General features: G+C 43.2%; 1 protein-coding gene across 14 annotated transcripts in view; it reads left to right on the top strand.

Annotated features, from left to right (window-relative positions):
* The window catches only part of Ttll5 (tubulin tyrosine ligase like 5), a 248565-nt gene that overhangs the window by 99796 nt on the left and 129770 nt on the right, over positions 1–18999 (top strand). For 10 of the 14 annotated variants that reach the window (XM_087911615.1, XM_087911620.1, XM_087911617.1 and 7 more), the window contains 4 exons: positions 1947–2074; positions 4366–4449; positions 4968–5360; positions 9489–9673. In XM_087911615.1, the coding sequence (XP_087767741.1) occupies positions 1947–2074; positions 4366–4449; positions 4968–5360; positions 9489–9673 (790 nt within the window). The remainder of the gene's footprint in view (positions 1–1946; positions 2075–4365; positions 4450–4967; positions 5361–9488; positions 9674–18999) is intronic. The other 4 variants (XM_087911618.1, XM_087911616.1, XM_087911624.1 and 1 more) reach the window with 3 other exon arrangements.

The following is an 18999-nucleotide window of genomic DNA, read 5'->3' as shown; positions in this document are numbered from 1 at the left end:
TATAGAAATAAAGCAAGAATCAGCTATCCATGTCAGCCTCATAAAAACAGCAAAAGCAGAAAAGGACAAGGTGGTTCAGTGGGTAAAGGTGCTCATGCCTAAGCCAGAGACTTGAGTTCCATCCCCAGGGCCCATGTGCTGGAAGGAAAAGCACAGGTTGTCCTCCACGCCTCTACCATGGCATGCATGTGCTCATCCACAAAGTGAATAAATAAATGTAAAAGATTAAAAGCAGAAAAGGAAAAAAAGTAAATGATATCAAAAAGTAGATTTTTTTTAAAGTTCCTAAAATAGAAAAATAGAGGGAAAAAACCCCAATATATACTTTGTATAGTGTGCCTGCACATATGTCCAGAAGAGGGCACCAGATCTCACTACAGATAGTTGTGAGCCACCATGTGGTTGCTGGGAATTGAACTCAGGACCTCTGGAAGAACAGCCAGTGCTCTTAACCTCTGAGCCATCTCTTCAGCCCAAAACTTCATTTTTTTTTTAAAGAAAAGAAACATAACTGGGTACTAAATGTAAACTATATATACTCTTAACTAATAGAGTGTTTGGGGTAAAAATATATTAGGTTATATTGTTGATTGACATTTAAGCAGCAGTTCCTGGGAACTGTGTGGTAGTGTAGGGTCTTTTACTAAATTAGGGTGAACACACAGATTCCTTCAATAGGCTGACAAGTTCAAATGCCTGCAGGAAGGAGGCAGGAAAACCTAATGATGAGGTGGGCAGAGAATGAGACAGGTACAGAGTGACTTGTCGCTGGGCCTGCTGTCCCCTGCCTTCCAGTATTCTGAGAGCGCCAAGTAAAACACTGCCAGAGAGAAGCAGGGCCCAGTACAGCCCCAGCTGGAGATACCTGCCAGTTAACACTATCTATCTTGTGCCGCCCCTCCAGCTAGGGGATCTGAGCGTTTATGGAGATCCATAGAGGTGCTTTCCTGGGTTCTCACTGGTGTGTTCTGAATATGGCGGGTGAATTGCTTCACTTCCTTGAAGGCTGCCTATGTGAAATAATACCAAGTTCCAGAGATGAGAAAGTGGCTATCAAAAAGTGGCTGTGCATGTTGAAAATCCCTGCATTGCTGCCTCAGAGCCCTCGGGCTGAGAGCAAGTTAGAGCCGCTCATGTTGTGTTTGCTGGGAGCCTACTCAGATCCTCCTCTGTTTTCTAATACTCCAGACTTTGTGGCCACTCATAACATGGCATTTCAGTGACTCAACGTGCCCATCTACTTCTATCTCATTCAATGTTCAGATGGTTAAAGACCCCGTCTGTGGCCACACTAGGTCTCCTTATTTCTGACAGAGCCAATTAAAATGACTTGTGGCCCTTTATGTGAAAACACCTCAGTTATCTGGATACACCGCCAACTGCAGCCAGATGATAGCTGCACTCTGTGACTATAAATAATCTTTTTCACATATTTTATTTTTTAATGGTGCACACCTCTCTGTGTCTCTCATTCTCTCCCTCCACTGCCCCCACTCCATGTGTGTAAGCTGACGAGGGGGGCATTGTACAAAAATAGGTTGCTGGTAAGCTTTGACCTATTCTGTGGTTTCAATTTCTTACCAAGAGTGTGCTGCTTACCCAATAAAACTTTGTGCAGGTGACGAAGTACTTGAAATGTGTGTAGTGTGACTCTGGCAAAGATAGTCTAATTTTATTGCATTCTAACTAAGTCTCCATAGCTCCATGTAACTATAGTGGCTGCTAAATCAGGTAGTGCAGGTCTAGAAGTTCTCTGTGTGGGTTAATAAAGGTTTATCGTGGTCCACATTTTCCCAATTGCTCTCATTTTTAAACTGTCTGTTAATGAGGAGCTTTCGCCTTGCGCGTCTCACTTTCCCTTCTCTGCTTACTGTTTCCCTAATAAAATGTCAAAAGATTTTCCAGAGCAGCTTCCTGTGCTGACCAAACTCTCTTCTTCATTTCAGTGAGGCTGAACTGGAGGAGGTGCTGACTTTCTATACCCAAAAAAACAAGTCTGCCAGTGTCTTCCTGGGGACTCACTCTAAGAGTTCTAAGAACAGCAGTAGCTATTCTGATAGTGGGGCAAAAGGTGGTAAGTATGCGAGCTAATGAGCGAGCCGTGCAAACAGGTGGAAAACCGAGCCATGAGAGAAGCATTGGGAATAGGAGCCCTGGCTGCACACTGGTCTTGAGTGTGATTGAGTGTAGCCTTGACTGTCCTTGAACTCACTATGTAGACCAGGCTGACCTCGAACTCACACAGATCTGCCTGCCTCTGCCTCCCAGTGCAGGAATTAAAGGTGTGCACCACCCTCCCTCCCCAGCTGGGTAGGGTGTTTTTGTTTTTGTTGTTTGTGGGCCTATTCCATACCTAATCGGGGTGACTGATATACTTGGTTCCAAGCCCCAGATGCCATTGGTTTCCTTCAGGCATTGTGATGTACCCTGTGTTTCTAAAAGTTCTCACTGCTGAGGTTTGGAATCAAATGTGGACTAGACTCTCTAGCTCATATTGTTGTTATAAAAAAAATAGCAATCACTCTGTATCAACAAACTCTGTGCTTTCTATGTAAGATCAGTTTCAAACCTAGATGCAAATGTAGCAACATAGGAATTTTATCAGTATTTTAGTACTGTATTTATTTATTTATTTTGCTTGTGTGAGTGTCTTGTGGCATGTATGTCTGTGGACTCCTTGTGTGCCTGGTGCCCGTGGAGGACAGAAGAGGGCTTCAGATTCCCTGGAACTAGAGTTAAAGATAGTTGTGAGCTGCCAGGTGAGTACTGAGTACTGAACCCAAGAACAGCCAGTGCTCTTGACTTCCGGACCGTCTCTCTCGCCCCCTGTCAGTATTGTGAGCGCTAGATTCAGTCTCCTGCTCTTAAGGCTAGTCGAATCCTGTGAATATCTTCTGAAATATTCAGGAAAATTGGTCACTTCAAATGTAAAATGAGTTTCCCAAAAAAACAGCATAAATTTTGTTTGTATTTAAAGGGCTGCAGATTGGTCCCAAAGCCTCAATATGCAAGACCAGCTCTCTCTAGCACTGACATCCCAAGCCAGTGTTGTAAACTCACTTAGGCTATTGCATAAAGCCTTGTTAGTGTCTGTATTCCTGAATTGTATTTTTAGTGGTCCCTTTAAGCCCAGCTTCCTTTTGGAGTTTGTTTCTAGCTTCATATTCATCTGTTCGTTTTTTCTTTCTCTTATTTGCTGTATTTTCCGTTATCCCCTTTGATAGCTGCTAGCAGTTCAATGACTTGGCCATCAAAGCCCTTGAGTTTATCAAGTGTGTTGTCTGGTGTGTGGAACTGAGAGGTGAGTGTGAGAAGGCTGATGAGAATCTGAAAAGTAGCAGTGGCAGTGTCGTGAGCGGAAGGTGGAGAGATGCTTACAGGGAGGTCAGAGTAAGAAACAGCGTGTTTACCTGGTGAGATGGGGCCCACACGGGCATTCATATGGCAACTTAGTCCTTGGCAGTAATGGAGAAGACACAGTAGCATGTACCAGCAGCTCCTGTTAATACAAATGGGACACTTCAAATTCTCAAGTTTGTTTCTTAAAGATACTTTTATATTAGAAGATAAATTCCTGCATTTATCTATTGTCTAAACCTAGAGAGGGTCTGAAGGTTTCAGTCAAGAAGAGAAGCATTTGATAGTTTGGTGTCTGGGTTCATTTCATAGCTGAACAAACAAGTGATAGCATTACCCCTGCAGGTGCTGGTGGAGCAGACAGGACCCAGATGCCATTATCCTCTGAGAAACTCTCTTACGTTCTTGTATAAATCTTGCCTTTGACGCAGACTTGGAGCACTTCTCTGAGTTATGAATAGCTTTTTCTGCTTGTTTCAGAATCTGGTGGTAGAGAAAAACTACTACAATGGAAACTGGTTTTATTATTCAGTATAATGATTAGCCTGTCTCAGGTAAACTGAGGCACATACTTTAAGCTACAGAGTTGAAGTGGCAAACCAATAATTAGTGAGTCTGCGCTTGCGCCTCACAATGCTGCTCCTGTGCATGCGTGTTGTTGATTTGGCTCAAGCGGGTCCTGCCAGCCACTGTGATCTCTTATCTCCCCACCCCTGCCCCAGCCTGGAGTCCTGGTGGGAGCACCCGACTTCCCTTTACTTCTATCATTATCCAGGCATGTCCTAGCTGGGTCACAGTCAGTAGATTGCTGCCTTGGGTTTGAGTATCTCTTCTTGATTGAGTGAGATGGTGCTGATGTAGGCAGTTGTTGGGAGTCTCTCAGTTGACTGCTCACTGTTGCCGTCCTTTAAAAGGTGTGGTGGCATGTGCGTGTTTCCCAGCATTGTCTAATACCTGTGTTATGATTTTGATTAGTAAAGCACTTAAGCCAGTATTTTTTTATTTCAGATCACCCTGAGACAATTCAAGAAGTGAAAATAAAGCAGCCCAAACAGCAACAGGCAACAGAAATCCACTCCGATAAATTATCTCGTGAGTGTTTGAAACACACGTTACGCTATGATACACCTCTGCCAGAAAAAACGTTGTCAGGTGTTAAACATTTTAAGCGCATGGACCATTATTGCCCTGGGAAGTTTCCTTTTGTTCTTCCCTTTCCCTTAGAATTTTCTGTTGGTAACTTTATTTCCTTCAAAAGCATTTTCCATTTTCTTAAGAAGTTCTGAGCACTTTCTTTTTTTCCCAGAGGGAGAGGAATTAGCTGCTCCTTGTAGAAACGTTGTCCTGCTTGCTTAGCATTTGTAGAACATGCCTGCTCTGTTTTGTGGGGGATGTCTCAACTCAAGCTTTTCAGAAGGGATAATAATAAAGTAAAATTCTTGTTAGCAGGCTGTCTCTGGTAAGCAACGTTTATGACGTTCAAGATGAATACTCGTTAAAGTCTGCATGATTTCTGTTTCATGTTAACATATTTTGATGTTCTAAAGTTGTATGTTTATGTGTCCTAAAATGACATGTTTTTTTGTTGTGTTTTGTTTTTGCTTTAATAGGATTTACCACTTCAGCAGGAAAAGAGGCTAAACTAGTCTATACCAGTTGTTCTTCTCTCTCTGGTCCTGCTGCTGTTCTTCTGCAGAAACTTCCCAGCACCCACTTGTCATCTCTTATTACAGCCTCTGCCCTCTCGTCAGGTCCTGGCCACCATTCCTCTTTATCTCAGATTTCTCCAGCTATCCCCAGCATGCCTCACCAGTCAGCACTTTTACTGAACCCAGTCCCCGACAGTGCTTCTCCCTCCATACACCCTGGGACCCAGAACGTAAGCCCCGCTGGCCTGCCGCGCTGTCGATCAGGCAGTTACACCATGGGCCCCTTTTCCTCTTTCCAAAGTGCCGCACACATCTATAGCCAGAAACTGTCTCGTCCCTCTTCAGCAAAGGCAGGTGAGTGAGAAATGAAGACTGCCTGCCATGTCAACTCCTCCCCAGCCCCATGAAAGTAGAGCTCCCTCTGTTCCCTTTGCTTTTGATGCCTTCTGCTGTGACTAAAGAGAGGTCTTGCTTTTTGTCCACGAGCATTCATTCACTGGTACAGAACTGAACAGGACTGCTTTTAGGTACTGTAAAAAGGAGATGAATAAGACAAGGCATCTAGATTCCCCACTGCAGACGATCGTAGACTGTGAAGACACTCTGCGTTCTTTCTGATTCAACTCACTTTCTGATGTCAGACCATTTACAAACGAATACCTAACCAAAGGCTTTGTAAGATACGATATTTAATTTTAAATGAAGTAGACCCATATTATCAGTCAAGTCTTTTTCTCATTTATTTTATGACTTTGAGGATCAAACCCAGGACCTTACATGTATTAGGCAAGCACCCTACCAGTGAACTATATCCCCAGCCCAGTTTTTAATGACAGCTATGTTGAGACATAACCCCTCCTCAGAAACTTGGCTATTTCGTATGAATCCAATGGGTTTTGGTATGTTCACAGATACTTACAACCAACACCACTGCCTAGCTTTAGAACACTTTTCCCTCAAACTCCTTATTAGCAGGCACCCTCATTTCCTCTTCCTCCTAGCCTCTGACAACCACAGGTAGCTTTCTTTCTCTACAGATCTGTTTATTCTGGACATTTCACATAACTAGAGTTATACAATAAATGGCCTTTGTGATTGGCTTCTTTCACTTAGTGTCGTGTTCTCCAGGCTCCTCTGTTAGAGCCTGTGTCGCGCGTAATGCCTTGTAAACAGCTGGGTGGTGTTCCAGTGTATGGTTACAGCATCTGTTTTTCTGTTTGCCAGGTGGGGCATCTGTTTTTCCCTACTTTGGCCATTATGACTAGTGGTGCTATACGCAGTGTGACAACATTTACATGTGGACATCAATTTTTATTTTCTAGTGTACGTAGCAAGAGTAGAATTACTAGGTCATGTGATAAATTTCATGAGTCCTCATTTTGATCAAGCAAGTTCTTCTTAACATTTAATGTTTTTTTATTTTACCCATCATAGAAGGTTTGGGATAGAATCCCTCTGTCTGTCTACCTGTCTAACTATGTATTTTTCTATTGTGTAGAAGGGTACGATTGGCATTTCCTTAATGGCCAATGATTTTCTCATGCCTTTTGAGTATTTGTGTATCTGTATAAGGGAAATGTTTGATTTCTTTGCCAGCTTTTTAGTTGAGGTATATCTTTATCATTGAGTTGTGTTCTTTATTTATTCTGTATACAAGTCTCCCATCAGGTGAGTGCTTTAGAAATGGTTTCTCCCTGTTTATTGGTTCTGTTTACTCTCTTCAAGCATAGAAGTTTTAAGTTTTGATGAAGTCTGATTTCCCTATTTTTTCCTTTTGTTGCTTATAGTTTGTGTCATATCTGAAAACATTAACCCAAATTCATAAGGATTTTCTTCTATTTTTTTTCTTAGAGTTTCATATTAGATTCTTACATTTGGAACTTTTGTCCAATTTCAATTGCATATTGTGTGAGGGGATGTAGGGGTTTAACTCCATTCTTCTGGATGTGGATATTCATTTTTTCCAGGTCCATTTATTTAAAAATGTCATTTCCCTACAGTTGAAAATTTTACCTGCGAATGGAAAGACTTCTTTCTGGAGTCTCAGTTCTGTTCCTGTTGATTTTGTTTCAGTCTTACACAAGTACCACATTGTCTTTCTGTAGCATGATACTAAGTTTTGAAATCACCAAGGGTTCTCCTAACTTTATTCTTCTTTCTCAAATCTGTTGAGGCTTTTTTTGGGGTTTCTTACATTTTTATACTTTATCAGCTGAAAAGCACCGTTTGTGGTGCTTATGTACTCTTGGGAGTGTAGGCATCCTGTGGGACGTGGTCAGCCTCCTAGAGGCCACACTCCGAAGTTTAAGTTCTTTGATATTGATTCTGCATAGCCTTTAATTCCATTATCTCCAATTGAGCTGTTTATAGAAAGTATCTTGGACATTAGCAGAAAACTGTAAGCTACCCTGGGGAACGTTTAGACAATGTTTTCTACAATGTGGAAAATCATCAGAGAAGACCTAAATCAGTGGGCAAATGTTCTGTATGTAGCATAGGAGGCCTCAGGTCACACTCATCAAATTGATCTCTGGATTCAAAAGTTCAAAAACCTCAGCCAGTTACTGTTTAACTTGGTAAGCCTATCCTGATGATGCGCAACACTGAGGATCTCCTGAATTCTTTGTTAAGACTCATGCAAAGGTAAAAATGTGGTGTCCACAAAGGCACACAGTGACCAAAGAAACAGAGTAAAAAGTCACACCAGTTGGTAGCAGTGGGACAGTGTCTTTCTCATAAACAGTGTTGTGGTAAGTGAGATCAGACCCCTGCCTCAACCATGCATAAAAATAAATTTCAGTTGTGAATAGTGACACCCACACTTGGGTTGTGTAGGCAGGAGTATCCTGAATTCAGGGCCAGACTGGGCAATATAACGAGATCCTGTTTGAAAAAGCAAAAGCATTTTTTCCAGATATAGAACTTAATACTTTAAAAAATTCTTTACAGGTTTATTATATGGAAACAAAAGTAAAAACAGAAGCACACCTCTAGTAACTCAAGAAAATGCTATAGAAAAATGACAAGGTTATCAGGAAAGCAGTAACGTCCAGCATCACTGTTAACTGGGTAACTGGTTAGCTTCCTAAAGAAAGGAGAATTCAGATGTTTGACAGTCCCGAGTATTAAAGGATGTGTGGGTCATCAGGAATGTCTGCGTAGGAGTATAGGACATGCCACTCTGATCCTGTCACTTTGGGTTGAAAATACATGGACCCTGTGACCCAGCAGTCCCACCCCTGGGCAGAGGCACAGGAAAAACCCTGCCGTAGAGTGCCACTGTGCTGTTTATAACCAAAGTCGGTTCAGAGGAACATCCGGACAGAAGAACTGCAAATAAAATGCATGAATTTGTCTATGCTGGCCAGCGAGGATGCCTCTTGTCAGTGCCATGTAAAGGACAAAACTACTAATGGGAGATGCCTTTTTATGGAGCCTGAAAATAAGCAAATTATCTAGTATTTATGATACACATGCAGGAAAACATTCCTACGTATTTAATAAAATTCTGTCCGAAAGGAAGAGACTGAATGAAAGAGGGAGGGTAAGGATGGTTAACATGTGCTGCTGGTGGAGCGCCACAGGTGCTCATCCTGAGGTGCTCATTGTGAAGATATCTGTGCACACCAGTTCATACAGTAAATATGAAAAGGCGTTTTAGAGCAGTGTCACTACATTGTGTATAATGCTTACCTTAGTGTTGTAAAAGGGCAGAAGGAGCTTGGGAGGTGTGGCTCAGTAGTAGATAGGAGATTCCAGCTCCACCCCCAGCACCACAAAGAGACACAAGTAAGTGGATAGAGTAGGAAAACATGTAGTATTTCTTCTTTTGTGACTCAAAACTAATCTTTCAGTGAGATATTTTATAATCACAAAAAAGCCTTGAACCTTGATTTTATTGTGGTCAAATAGTTGAAAGAAACTTGAACTCTGAGAGGACCGTTACTCAGTAATACAAGACTACTATTCTTTAAGTACACTTGCTTAGTTTCTCTTCCTACCTGCTTCCCTTTGGTGCCTTGTAAGAATGTGAGTGCTGTTACCATGGCTGCCACAGACTGATGTGTGTATTTATGTAATAAAGTCAGACAAGAAGCAGAATTTTGAGGTCTGGGTTCTCTTTTGGTTCCTGCTGATGCTGAGGTTAGATCCCAGTGCCATGTGGTTGCTTGCTGCTCAGCTGTCCCCAGTTAATCCTAACACTGGTTCCTCTCATCTCTCAGTGAGAACATTCTCTGTAAACCAACACACACCAATAAACACGTGATAATCTGGCTGTAGGAAGACTTTCTAGGGCATGGTAAGGGTTTCCCCCCCTTTTTTTTTTTTTTTTTGTACCATTCCGAGGTCATCTTTGGCCTTCACTTTGTCAGAGCTCCCTAGGACTCAGCAGAGTGTCTGTCAACTGATACTTGTTTGCCATTGTTCTCCTTTTATTCAGGACATGATTTCTAAGTGGGTGAGAACTCTTTTCTTTTTCAGCAGGTTCATGCCATCCTCATAGGCACCATTCAGGAATAGCCAAAACTCAAAAAGAGGGTGAAGATGGTTCCTTCAGCAGAAGATACAACCAGAGCCTGGTTACGGCCGAACTCCAGCGGCTGGCAGAGAAGCAGGCAGCCAGGCAGTATTCTCCAGCCACTCACATCAACCTCCTCACCCAGCAGGTAGGGACCTGGGAGTGGGCGTGGCGGGGCATACTGTCCTTCCCTCGCTAGGCTGTTTCCTGTGTGTTTGTGGTCTGAATTGTTTCTCTTTAACTGGGAAGAAAATGACTGTCACAGGCATTGCAAGGTTAAATCTGGTACTGTCTCTTATGGTATATAGTACTGCATAGGTAGCATCTAAATTTCAACTGTAAATACAATTTTCAGGCATTAGAACTGTAATGTGTGTGTGTGTGTGTGTGTGTGTATATATGTGTGTGTGTGTATATATATATATATGTATGTGTGTGTGTTTGTATGTGTGTGTGTGTGTGTGTGTGTGTGTGTGTGTATGTGCCTGTTTGCACCCATCATTAGTGTTTGTGGAAGTGAGAGGACTATTACAGGGGTCTGTTTTTTTTTTTCTACCATATGGGTTCCAGAGATTAAACTCAGGTCATCAGGCATGGACAAACAAGTGCCTTTACTCACTGAGTCACCTTCTCAGCCCAGGAACCTGTAAATTAACTTTTTTATTCTTAAAATTTTCCAGTGAGTTTTATAGCTCTCTTTATCAGAGTCTCATAGCCCCATTGTCCTTCTGTTTAGTTCGTGATCTGAGAATGCTTCATGTCTAGTGATGATTGGCACTGACACAGACATGGCAGAAACAGACATGAGGACCCTGACTCTAGGGTGCGTGCGTGTGTGTGTGTGTGTGTGTGTGTGTACGGTACATGACACTTTTATGACCTTTGGGTTCTCTTTGTTCTCTCTTCTGGTAGTCTTCTTGGGATCTAATTAAAAGTAGAAACCTTCTTCCTTAATGCTAAATGGAATCAAACCCTTCAAAGTGAGGTACTGATAGTAGTCCCATGATATTCACTATGTGATTACAATTTTTTATATTTCTGTTGTGTTAAGATTTTTAATTGATTGTTGTAATGATGATTAAATCTGGGGGTGGAGGTGAAAATTGCTTCAAGTACATGTGAAAGTAGGCAACACACCTCTCTCTTATGGTACCCTAGTTCTCTGTTAAAAAAAAAATAGAGCAAAGAAATATAAGCCTAATGAGGACTTGGCTTTCCCCCGCCCCATCTCAGCATAGCAGGCCGTAATCATTTTCCCTTTCAGTCCCTTGGAGTTTGAAAGAAACAGGTAGGGAGACCAAAGCTGTAGTTGGAAGCAAAGAAATATGACAGGCGGTAGTGAGACTGGAAGGGGATTGGACAGTTAGATATCAGCCATAGACAAATGGGAATAGGCATGGCCATAGCAAATAGAGAGGAAATTTGAAAATGTCCACTGTTCTTAGGAAAAGTGAAGATTGTTGGTCATGAGCTGGCATTTTGGCTCCAGTTAAGTAATCTAGGAGCACCAGGAAATTAAATTATTATCAGTATTACTGTGTTTACATATTTGCGATTTCTATCATTGGCTATGTTGCAGAGCCCAGAAACTTCTAAGATCCTGATCCTGTACCCTCGCTGGAAAGCTGACCCTTTCGGTAGTTCTCATTTGTAATGAATCTGTGTGCCTGTGCCCCGCAAGCCCATCAGCTCCTGCTAGTGAGAAGCAGAACCTGCCATTAGATGTCAGCCTTAGCTTTCAGCGTTTCTGCATTCGGGTACCGAGGGAGGTGCTGTACTGTGCAAAAACCAGGGTGGAGCACCCAGGAAGGGACGGATTAGCCAGCCCAAGGCTTGTGTCCTTCTCTTACTGCCTGCCTGCATGATCTTGAGCTCTTCATTTCTCAGCCTGGTCATAAAGATGGGGCGTGAAAGGCTCTTTGCAAAGTCTTGATGCCATGTCCTGGGGAAATACTGTTATTTTGGTCCTTTGGGCTTTTGGAGTACATTGTCTCTAATGTGATGACAGTGAGTTGTTAGAAAAATGCATTTGCTAGAGAAAAACTTGGTTGTTACTCAGCCATTTCCTCTCCGAGGACACGGTTACTTAATTTGTAATTTGGAAACTTCTGTTATTTTTTTCTGCTACTTAATAACTAATAATGCATTGTAGTGCACTTTAACGTTTGTTCTGTAGCTGCTTTTTCTTTTGTGCTGTGTTAAAAAGGAAAGCTGCTTCCATCTCTTAACTGAACTGAGTGATAAATGCCTGTGGCTTCCTGGAAGGAAGTGGACAGGAGCTCTGGACGCTCTCTGTGCTCGCACCTGGGAACTAACTGTAGCCGTCAGCACAAGCAGCTTTGTGTCCTTAAGCCGCGGATGACTCCATGCTTCCTTCTCCCTCAGTTCCTGATTCAATTCTGTGTCTGTGCTTTCTGATACAGATATCAGAAAGTGGGTGCCTAGTGGATAGCTCTCTCCTCATAAGATTAATTCTGGATATATTAATACTGTTGCTTTCTTGTGGTAGAATTAATTATTTTGCTTTCTTACTATTTCCTTCTTTGTGCTTTCTTTATCTTTATTTCTCTTTTTCTTGAGTTGCGTGCCTAATTTATTTTCATCCAGTCTATATTAAAGGCTATGAATTTTCCTCTGCGCATTGCTTTAGTTATATCCTGTAAATTATTATCTAGTTGTTTTGTAGGCAAGAAGTTAAGAGACTTCATTGAACAAGGAAAACAGATTTTAAATTATTTGTATATAGTGAAAATTTATATAAAATTAAATTATAGAATATTTCTGAGAAACATTTTATTTTTTAACTTTTACTACTAAAATTTAATACTTAAAGTTTTTTATTTATTTTTCAAAATAATCTTTTCTCATCTTACATACACTTCCAGTTTTCTCTCCCTCCACTCTTTCTACTTTCTCAACCTCCCACCCACCCCACTTCCATTCACTCCCCAGAAAGGGTAAGGCTTCCCATGGGGAGTCATTGAAGTTTGGCACATCACTTTGAGGCAAGACCAAGGCCCTCCTCCCTATAACTAGACTGAACAAGGTAGTCCATTCTCCAAAGAGAATGGACTCCAAAAAGCCAGTTCAAGCACTAGGGATAAGTCCTCCTCCCACTGCCAGTAGCCCTACAGGCTGCCCCAGCCACACAACTTCACCCACATTTAGAGGGCCTAGTTTGGGCCTATGCAGGTTCCTGTTCTGTCAGTCTGGACAGTCTGGGGTCAGTGAGCTCCCACTAGCTCAGGTCAAGTGTTTCTGTGGATATCCCATCATAGTCCTGACCTTTTTGCTCATATTATCGCTCTTCCCTCTCTTTGACTGGACTCTGGGAGCTTGGTCCAGTGCTAACTGTGGATCCCTGCATCTGCTTCCATCAGTTGCTGGATGAAGAGTCCATGATGATGATTAAGGTCATCAGCCCAGTCAGGTGCCCTCTCCACTGTTGCTTCAATCAAGAAATCTCTTTTCTTGCTTTCCCTCTCTGTCCTTCCCACATCTTGGCCATCCCTTTCCTTCATGTTTTCTTCCCCAAAGAAGAATAGAAAAAACATTTTATTTTTATCTGTAATTTCAACTCTTGTCCTGTTAGTCATTGGCATTTTCTATAAAACTTTGTATTTTGTTGTGATTATTTATTTTAAAAAAACCCACTTTATCCAAGCCCCTAAGAGCATCCCATCAATAGTGTGGCATCTCCCTGAGAAATACTCATAGTCCTATAAGAGTGACAGCCACTCCTACAATACTGATAGCCAGGAGCACACCAAAGATTTTCTCAGGGAATGTCAAAACTACCAAACGGGCAGCCCAGCTTGCCGGTGGGGATAGGAAGAAGGCCGAAGTGGTCTTCTTAGAAGCGCTCATTTTCAGCTCCATCACCGGAAGGGCAAAATCAGCTTCTGGGGACCCTGGTGTACATGTCTATGGGGCAGCAGATAGAGTGGTGAGTCGGATTTGGGGAGACAGCTCTGGGCACTTGCCCTGAAACGGGAAGCAAAGACCAGTACCTCTGTAGGCCTTAGCCCTGCAGGCTTCAGAGGGGCTGACTGAGCCTCTTGTAGGTGATTGGAAACCACTCAGACACAGGTGCTTGAGTGGGAAGCGGGGGAGCTGCAGGCTGAGGCAGTGCTGCCCCTTCCTCCGCTGTTTTCTAGTGAAAATACTAAGGGATAGTCAGCTTGCCAAAGACAGTTCCTCTTAACAACCCACAAGTGATGAAAAGGCTTTGAAGGACTTAGAATTTATATTAGAGCCTTCACTTTTAAAGAATTTGTGTAGCTAAAAGCAGAAGCTAATTTCTCTGATTTTTTTTTTAATCTTTTCTGCTATTGTGCAGCTCTGTTTTAGTCCTAGAATAAGAATAGCAGGCATTCTCCCCCACATGAGCAGTGGCCCCTTAAACAATCAGGAAAAGGTCTAATGTAGCCTGCTTATTGTGGGTGCACATGTACTTACTACACAGACACTGTTTAAGGGGGCCATCTTCGGGGATGGGATCTTTTTAGTGACTGAGGTGTGGATTCCTTTCAGCAGTGTTAAGAAGCATCTGCACCTGTAGGGGGAGGGGTCCTGGAATGCTGGAATAGGGCATCAGTTTAGGGGTGAGATCTCACTCTCTCTGCCTCAGTCAGGGCTGCAAGGGAGAGCAGATGAGCAAAGACAGGGCCCTTTGTGGTCCTTGCTGGTAGTGCACAGAAGAATGTGGTGAAGGAGCCCAGCCTGTGGTGAGGAGCAGGAGGCAGGCCTTCGAGGAGCTCTGGCCCTCTCTGGCCAGTGAGTTTGAGATTTCAGGACCCAGCTATCATTAGGAGCAGCTCCAGCTCTCCCAGCCTGGGAATTTAATCAAAGGGATAGCAACAGACCACCCAGGCAGGGCCCCACCACGAACCCGTGTGCCGTGTCAGTCTGCCCCCCAGCCAGCCATGCAGAGATGTGGCCAGGCCTCCTGAAATGTGCTGACAGACACAGAAGAGGGGGAGACGCTTTGTGCTCTTGAGATTTTTCATTTTGATGGGGAGTGGAGCAGAAAACCACTCGGTTCTTTCATTTCCGTTGCTCTGAGACTTCCCAGCCTATCCCTGGGGAAGGGCATAGGAAGGTACAGAACGTTTGGGTTGCGGCAGTTAGTCCTTCACTCTTCCTGTGGATCCAGAGGGACTCTGGACCATGCTGTCTGTTTCAGGAGCTCCTAGAAAGGTCCCCAGTGGACCTTGACGCAGTTTCGGAGGTTCCAGTTTGAGAGTCAGTGCTGCCTCCTGGCATTGGGTGCTAGTGTCCTCTCTGCGCTTTACGGGCGGCAGGACTTGGCCTGGAAGCTTTATTTCTCCTTCTGAGTTCATCTGAACACATGAACTGCTGTGCACTTAAGCTCTGGTCAGGGACTGTTTACTGTTTCTTTTGACTTTGTAGTCTTTGTTGATAGAAAATATACTCTTTAGTACCACATTTGTTACCTGTTTGTGTTTCTAGACAGACAACAAGGTAGATAGGGGAACCTTAGTTCTTAAGCCAGTGAGACCTGGGAAGTTAATTGCCCTGTCTGGCTGTGTTTACCTCATCTAAAAAAAAAAAAAGAAGAAGAAGAAAAAGAAAGAAAGAGACAGAAAAAGAAAGAAAGAAAGAAAAAAAGAAAGAAAGAAAGAAAGAAAGAAAGAAAGAAAGAAAGAAAGAAAGAAAGAAAGAAAGAAAGAAAGATTTTGCTTTAGACACAGGCCCAGAGGTCCTGACCTGGGTCTGTCCTGAAAACCTTTCCCTTGAGACTTTCATGGAACCAAAAGACCCCATGCAAGCTTCCAAGGTTAAGGGTGGCCAACAGTCATATCCAGCTATGATGCTATACGTAAGCCACAGCAACCACCAGCATGGCACAGTTCTGAGGGGTCAGTAGTAGCATGTGTACTGTGGCCGTAACTAACAGCTCTCTAACTGGACTTAAGACCTGCTTAGCAAGAGGGAGCTCATGCTTGGAACTGGAAACCTAGCCAGCTCTCTTGGGCTAGTGAAGTCATGGATCTCAGAAGAGAACCTACAACTGCCACTTTTCTAAAGGAGCTTAATCCCTAACTACGCTCTAAATATTTGTCCTTCTACTCCTCACCAAGGATACTTCTCTTTGCAACAGACAGAGACCATTACAGAAAACCACAACCTGTCCCAACACAGAGTGGTGGAGCCCAGTCCCGCCTGATACATCTACAGCACAACTCCTGCTCCTAAGGCTCAAGATCACTGCAGAAGAGGGGACAGAACTCAGACTCTAAGAGCCAGGGGAACAGGCTTTGTTGGATGGTTGTGTTGGATGGCAATGTCAGAAGCTGCACCCATGGAGTCTTCCAGTATGGCTGCCTAAGCGTGAGCAGAGGAAGGATGACACCAGTAGACGTGCTGATGTGTAGGGGACGCTCATGAAGCCTCAACCCTACACAGAGAGCACAGGCAGCTGAGGGGTGCTGCAATCGTTCTGAGTGAGGAGTGTGAGGTGGTCCTGGGCTCTGTCCCCTTCATGCTGTGGGTGTCTTTCAGTGAACCTTTCCTTGGGGGAAATCCCCCTACACACACAGCTTTATCTGGTACCTCTGTGGATTTCTCCCAGTATGCATCATTTTTTTTTTAACTTTTTTTTTTTTTGGTGTGTTCTGTCTACATGTATGCCTGCATGCCAGAAGAGGGCATCAGATACCACTGTAGATCGTTGTGAACCACCATGTGGTTACTGGGAATTGAACTTAGGACCTCTGGAAGAGCAGCCAGTCCTCTTAACCTGAGCACTCCAGACCTCCAATATGCATTCTAACCTTGAACTTTTGTGCTGAGTTTGAGGTCCAAATATTCAATTGCCTTCTAGACATTTCCGCTTGACTATCTTGCCAGCATCCAGACATTTGAACATACTCAGAAGCATGCAGGAAGACTCCTCCATTCAGTGGATATGAAAGCTGTTGGCTTTCCCCCTTCTTTTCATTTCTGCCTTGGTGCATTGACATCCCTGAAACTCGAGTGTGGAAGCCTGGCTTATCAGCAGCTCCATCTCCATCTTCCCTGCACCAAGCTGTTGCCAAGTCTTGTCATTCTGACTCCAGTGTCTCCGCTCTGCATCTTCTCTGTTTAACTTCCATCACTGCTCTGCCAAAGGCCTCCATTATCTCTCAGGTGGACAGCCACAGGTACCTCTTAAACGATCTCCTGGCAGTGTCCTCCTGCTTATCCTCATCATTAAAGACCTCTTGCTATGTTAAATCACATGTCTGATCCTAGTATTCTCTGCTCTTAGAATCTCTGTGATGTAAACCAAACTAGTGGATGCTACCCATGGTGCACTGTGCCTGTCTCCATTCCAGCGCGCAGGGTTTTGCATAACTATGCAAGGATTTCTGCTAATGTATGTCTTCATTTATGCCATCTTCTTGGGAGAAACGACTCTTAGTCACCATGTCTGATCTATACTTCTGTATGAATCCCATCGGTGTGCTGAGTCTGCCGTCTAATTGTGTGTCTACATAACTCTCTCCTTTAACAGACACTGAGCTCCTTAAGTTTGGTGTCCCGTGATGCCTCAGACCTGACTCAGGGACTGCCCTTTGTGTCTGTGTGTTCTCCAGGGTCAGAATAATAAATTCTGAAAAGCCTGCATCTGTTCTGAACATGTATAGACTTTTCTCCCTAAACAACCAAGTACAACTAAGTTTTACATAGCCTGTACATCATACAAGTAATCTATCGTAGGTGCTTTTATGGGAGGGCATATGGAAGCCATATTCAAATGTAGTTATATTTTACATAAAAAACTTGATCATCTGTAGATTTGTTTTGTTTGAGACAAGGTTTCTTTGTGTAACAGTTCTAGCTGTCCTGAAACTAACTGTTGTAGACCAGGCTGACTTTGAACTCACACACATCCGCTTGCCTCTACCTCCCAAGTGCTGGGATTAGATTTTTATATCTTTAAAAGATCCTGTAAGCCATACTTTGGGGATGCTGAGGGACAATGATATTTAATAAATGTGCTCACCCTTTGTTATTATTACTACTAGTACTACATGGTGTTGGAGATTGAATGCAGGGTTTTGTGCATACTGGTTAAGAACTCAGCTGCTGGGGCTGGAGAAATGGCTCAGAGGTTAAGAGCACTGACTGCTCTTTCCAGAGGTCCTGAGTTCAGTTCCCAGCAACCACATGATGGCTCACAACCATCTGTAATGAGATCTGGTGCCCTCTTCTGGTGTGTGGGCATACATGCATGGAAGCAGAATGTTGTACACATAATAAATAAATAAATCTTAAAAAAAAAAAAAAAGAACTCAGCTGCTCATCCACAGCCCCAGTCCTTAAATGTGTTCATTCACTGGACTATAAGATCCTTGAAGACTAGACTGTGTCCAGTTTTTACCGTCCACCCCGTGTTCTCTAAAGCATGCACCCGGATATAATTTTTAATAAACCAATGAAGAGCACCTGTCACCACAGCCAGAAGTCTTCCCATCGTGGTCTTGCCTTCAGCCTGTCACCAGCCACTCTTTAAAGCAGATGGATGATAGTCATTTTGCATCTCTTGCCTCACTGACTGTAAACCACATAATGGCAGTTCTTTCTAACCCATCACTTAGTGCAGGACCTGTACTTTCTGGAAACCACGTGCTTGCTAAAAGGAAAAGAATTTCTCTTCTGTATGCTCTTGGGTTTTGTGTTGTCTTTTAAGACTAATACTTGCTTTTCCATTCCTTTTCAATGATTGTAGTACACCTGCCCTACACACCAAATCAGCTGACATTAATCACATTCCTACTTTGTCCTAGGCAGTATGTTAATGGAAGTTTGTGTTCATCATTGCTTCCATTTCAGGAGTGAGGAAAGTGCTTTTAACCTCATGAGGATGAAGATACACAAGCTAGTAGGACGAGTGGCTGCTAAAGTCACACACTGGAAAGTCACCGTACCAGGACTCGATCTCTGATCTCTGCGACTCTTTGTGTTTTGTCTTAGTGGTCACTGCCTCTTCTTCCTCTGAGTCAGAACTCAGATCCACTAAAATGACTGAGCATTGCATTGGCCCACTGTTCTGTGCCACCGCTGCAGAACTGTCACTACACTTTTGCTCCTGCAAAGAGAGGACACCGGAAATAGTTCTTTGTGCAAAGAGACATCGGAATAAACATCTCCTTTAGTGATTGCAAGCACTCTCTCCTGCATGATGCAAGTTGAGTGTCGTATGCTCTATCAAGGTGATTGACTATTTATTGAATTAGGCCCTCATCAAATTATTCTGTAGGATGACCAATGCTTTCTTTTTAGTGGAGGAGGGGAGCCAATCCAGCCTTGGCAGTCCCTTGCTCATATGTGTAAGTCTACTTATTAGGCCAGCGGTAGCCCCCCAGCTCACAAAAACAGAATACATACATTGGAAAAAAGAGATCTGGCCATTTTCTCAGACTGGCTTTCCATGAATATCTGGCAGATTTTGATCTGGAGCTCTTA

Source organism: Myodes glareolus, chromosome 11, assembly GCF_982192425.1.
Source record: "Myodes glareolus chromosome 11, mMyoGla1.1, whole genome shotgun sequence".
In the NCBI taxonomy this organism is placed as follows: Eukaryota; Metazoa; Chordata; class Mammalia; order Rodentia; family Cricetidae; genus Myodes; species Myodes glareolus.
Note: the sequence above shows the minus strand (reverse complement) of the source record. Positions and strands in the feature narration are given on the sequence as shown.